Source organism: Pygoscelis adeliae, unplaced genomic scaffold (assembly GCF_000699105.1).
Source record: "Pygoscelis adeliae isolate BGI_AS28 unplaced genomic scaffold, ASM69910v1 Scaffold370, whole genome shotgun sequence".
Taxonomy (NCBI): domain Eukaryota; kingdom Metazoa; phylum Chordata; class Aves; order Sphenisciformes; family Spheniscidae; genus Pygoscelis; species Pygoscelis adeliae.
The window spans coordinates 508,051-512,460 of record NW_008823870.1 but is presented as its reverse complement, the minus strand read 5'-3'; the positions used below and the strand labels follow the sequence as shown (position 1 = coordinate 512,460).

The 4,410-nt window shown below is 45.9% G+C and overlaps 1 protein-coding gene across 1 annotated transcript in view; it reads left to right on the top strand.

The window, feature by feature from the left end:
• The first annotated feature begins 11 nt into the window (after positions 1-11).
• The window catches only part of CAMTA1 (calmodulin binding transcription activator 1), a 336,801-nt gene continuing 332,402 nt past the window's right edge, over positions 12-4,410 (top strand). Inside the window, exons 1-2 of the mRNA XM_009333436.1 lie at positions 12-40; positions 4,058-4,151. Of these exons, the coding sequence (XP_009331711.1) occupies positions 4,085-4,151 (67 nt within the window). The 5' untranslated portion in view covers positions 12-40; positions 4,058-4,084. The remainder of the gene's footprint in view (positions 41-4,057; positions 4,152-4,410) is intronic.

Here is a 4,410-nt window from a genome sequence, read left to right as displayed (position 1 = left end):
AGCCACGGGTGGTCAGGGTCTCTGTCCGCTCCGTTCCTAGGTAAGAGAGGGAGGGAGAGCAGCCGCAGGCGCCACATGCGGTGCCGCCTGCCTTGGAGAGCTTCCTGCGGCGGCGCTTGTCCTGTCCGGCGCTTTCGCAGCGGAGCACGGCGCTGTGCGGTTCCGCCCCGCTGTGCTGCGGGGCAGCGGCGGCGGGGGTTGCGCTGAGACCGCAGCGTGTCCTCCAGGCGTTCCCGAAAAGGGCTGTCTCTTAGGCCTATTATTTGTGGGACCGGTAGTCGCATGTGTTGCCCTGAGGCCTCTTGCCCGGCATAACGAGAGGATCATTTCCACACTCTCTTGTGACCAAAGCGTCTTCATTTCGTGAGTAGCTCCTCGCTCTTACAAGGTTGACTTGCACAGGTTACCTGAGAAACACTGCAGCCTGTTATAACGCAACATTGTGAGGGGGGCAGATCTGACCTGCACAGAATACAAAGGCGAGCAAAAGGTTAGCTCAGCAATGTTAAACCTGCTGGCACAGAACAGTTAGCAGGGAGCAAACAGTGGCTAAGCCTTGTTCTCATTTGTCGCCAGTATAAATCTGGAGCGGTTTTCTTCGGGTCAACAGAGCTGCTTTGGCTTGTCACCACAGAGCAGAGAATATTATGGCCCTAGAGTTTATGCTGTGTTGCCCTCCAAAGAGCAGACAATCTTGATGGTGGGTTAACGGTGACAGGGCACTCACCAAGTCTTACCCAGTAGCGAAATGGAAGGAAATGCCCCAAAAGTGTGGGGAGCAGACAGAATTTTTAGCAGAAGCGCTTCCCGGTCTGTGCTTTAACCTGTGCCTCGATATAAAGCATGCTGGCGGGCAGACTGGGTGTGTGTTGGCTTTATTGCTGTGATAAGGCGGCCAGGAAGAAAAGTAAGGCCTTTCCTGCTCACAGTTGGATGTTCCCTAGTGACTGGATCTGATGTTTGTGTAGGGGATGCTGGAGTGATTTTAGACTACCGCTGTCTTCAAAGAGGAGCTTTTGAAAGACCGCTCACTAGCACCAATACAGTCTAGTGTGAAGCTGAAACTGTGTTTTCCCGTTCCAGAGCTCAGCTAATCTGTTTTGGATTTTATCTTCACATAACTTTTGTTTGAAAACAGGAATGTTTTAATATTTAATAAGCTTTTTTTCTGATCCAAGGGTAGTTAACAAGGAAGTATTGATCGTGTTATAGAAGTTCCTCTGTGCTTGTAGTAAGTGAGATGCAGTGCTTGGAACAAGAGGTCCACAAAGGCTTGCTTTCTGAGAAACCATGTAGAAATGGGTCTGTTTTACAGGGAATCACCTGGCAGCATGCTTTTCCTGAATGAACCGACCTGCTAGACAAATTTTTTTCCACGTGGTTTAGGAGTCATTGAGTCTGTGCAAAAATGCAAAGAAGACTTTAGTTCTAAGGCTGTCAGTTGCCGTGGCAATGCTGTTTCCCATGGATTTTGGTCCTAAGTGTGCTCTTTTTCTAATGTGATTTGGGAGTTGTGTGGTCGTGATTTGGGAGTTGTGTGGTCCTCGGGGATGTTAGTGGCAGAGTTACTGGGATTCCTTCACCTTACCAGATTGATCTGACACTTTCCTAAAAGACACAGCTGCTCGTTGCCAGCTCTGGCCGCTGTTTTGCATGCATCACAGATGATTCAGGGGAATTTTTTGGGAACAGTCCACAGATGTCACATCTTGGCAGGGAAATATAGGAGGAGAGAAATATGACTTTAGGGAGCTAAATATGAACTGTGCTTTCTAAGCATGTGGAGATAGCTCTTTAAAACCCTAAATTATCACAGAGGAAATGTAACATCTATGGCAAAAAGCAATTGGGGGGGGGGAGAGAAAAAAAGAAAAGTACTTATTTGTGCTTTACTGACTTGCAAGTTTTGGTTCAGGGTGCAGTGTTCCTCTTGCCCACGTCGCTACTCGCAGGTTCCTGACACCGCACAAGAAAGCATCGTGGTGCTGTGTGGGACGCGATCTTTGCGATGAGAGAAGCAGACCCCAGGAGTCAGATCCTGGGTTTAGCCAGCCCGTGTGCTGTCAGACACATGATGCTGCGGCTTCTGCTCCAGTGTGTGTAGTGTGCTCCTTTTGTAAACTGTGAGTAGCCTTACTAGTGTCCTGATACAGCTCTGGCGTTTTCTAGAGGTCACAATCTACCGGTACCTCTCCTCCTCAGATGTAATTGGTTGGGTTCCTTCTTAGAGTGGACTATATGATGCATGGAAATATAAGAAACTCTCATTATTACTTGTTTTTTTTCCTAAGCTTTAATGTCCTAGATTTTTTTATACACAGAAAAGAAACTATGTGCTCTGTTTAAAAGACATTGAGCCCGCGCTTAGAAAGGGAGTTGAGCGCAATGATCCTGAACATCACCATTCCTAGCTTAAGGTGTCGAGTTCATAAGCTTGGGTTAGGTGCTTGTTCTGGGTCAGCAGTGGGTAGCGGAATGTGCTTGAAAGGGTTTTCAGGAGGGTCCTGCAGGAGGGCTTGTGCAGTCTAGCTGGAAATGTTGGAAGGGTGCGTCTGAAGTGCCAGTGTTTCTGAGCTTAGGCACCAGTGAACAGTGCTACGTGGTGAAAACGGGGGCAGCAAACTGAATGAAAACTGGGTTTGGAGCTAAAAGTTATTTTTTTGAGCTAAGGGAAACGTTCGTGCTTGCGTTTCTTTGGGATGCTAGTGACTCCTCTACAAGGTGCAGAGGCCTTCCAGAACTGATTCATTTCTGCTGCTTTAGAGCCAGAGATACCTTCTATCTACTGAATCTTTCATCTAAGCTGGTGGGCTGGATGGGGAACCATCTTCCCTAGTCTGGTGAGAGTGGCAAGTGACTGTGAGGAGGCCTTGTTTAGCAGATTTTCTTAGTAACTGGAATCATGTAGTCATCGCTGGAAAATTGCCCCCGCACAAAGTGTTTTTGCTAATATTAACTTTAGTTCCATCTCAGCTCAATGGAGGGAAAAACTAGAAAGTGCCATAAATTCAGCCGAGCTTGTCAAAGCTGTCAAATTACCACCTGATAAAGCTCCTGCCTCCTAATGATTACAGCCATCAGCCAGAGAGGAAATGTATGCCAATGGGGCTTTCGAGCGACAGCGCCAGGGTTCAACATTGTTAGACTTTTAATGTAGTGTCATCTGGGGGCTCTTTGGCTTCAGTGGAGGGTGAAGCTCTGAGCAGAGTTATTTCTTAAAAAAAAAAAAAAAAAATCCAAGGATGTAGACTAGCATACTGCCCCTCTCTTATCAGCCAGATTAATGCTGACCACTAAGTTTTAGTAAAGGTTGTCTTTGGTCCCATCTGTTAGTATTAGGAGTCCATAGAGATAATGTCTTTTCACGTATAAAAGATGCTATTGATTTTCTGTTACTGTTGTCCTGAAATCTGCACAGTGTGTCTATGGAGCAGTGACAATCCTCCATCGCTAGCTTTATGGGAAAAGAATGGTTATTGAATCTCTTCCCATAAAATATAATCTCTTTCTCTCTTCCAGAATTTGCCAGCCCCTGTGGGAGTCCCTCATGTTATCTCTTTGAGAAAATTGATTTTTTTGTCTCCGCTTTGTACACTTGCGTTCAGTTTTATTTTTAATTTGGCTCACATGAGATGAAATGAAGGCTTCCCTAATGTTAAGAGTGCTTTGTCAGTGTTGTATTGCTTCTTTTTCATACAGATTAACACTTTCAGAATGTTTTAAAATAAAATAAAGGTATTTGCTTGGCACAAATCTCTCTTGTTGTTGCTGGGAATTTTTTTACTCTGGGTGAGTTGTTGCCCTGCTCTTTCTTTCCAGGCAGGTCTGAGGTACTGACAGCTTTTCAGCTGCTTACAGGTAAATTCGGTGTAAGTTTCTAGAGTCAACACAGGCTGATTGATTTCAGATGAACGACACCGTAGCAGAGAACAACTTGCAGTGCTGTCTGCTCAAGGAGCAATGGTCTTTGAATTCTGTCAAAGTTCAAAAATACTCTGTCAAATTTGTCCTTTCCTCTGTGTAGCAAATGACTGACTATGGGACTTTTTCCTTTCAGGGAGGAAACGGCAACATGAATTCATAGATGATGAGTAGGATGCCAAAGCCAGAGATGACAGTGCTCTTGAAGAAATGCTGGGTAGAACAAAAAGGTAAAAGGAACAGCTAATTGAGTGCATTTTGAAGCCTGCGGGACTTCATGTGTTACCTTCCCTCATGAGGCAAATGGCACACCCCCTCAAACCGTAGCCAAGTTTTCTGAATTCCCTCCTCCTCCATTTTGCATGAAGTCCCAGTGACGCCCCTCACTCCCGACCTACTCTTTCTATGCCTAGGTCTTCCCCAAAGCTGCATTGTCTGTACCTAAAACCCCTGCGAGACTTGTACTTTTGAATGTGTCCTTGCATGCAC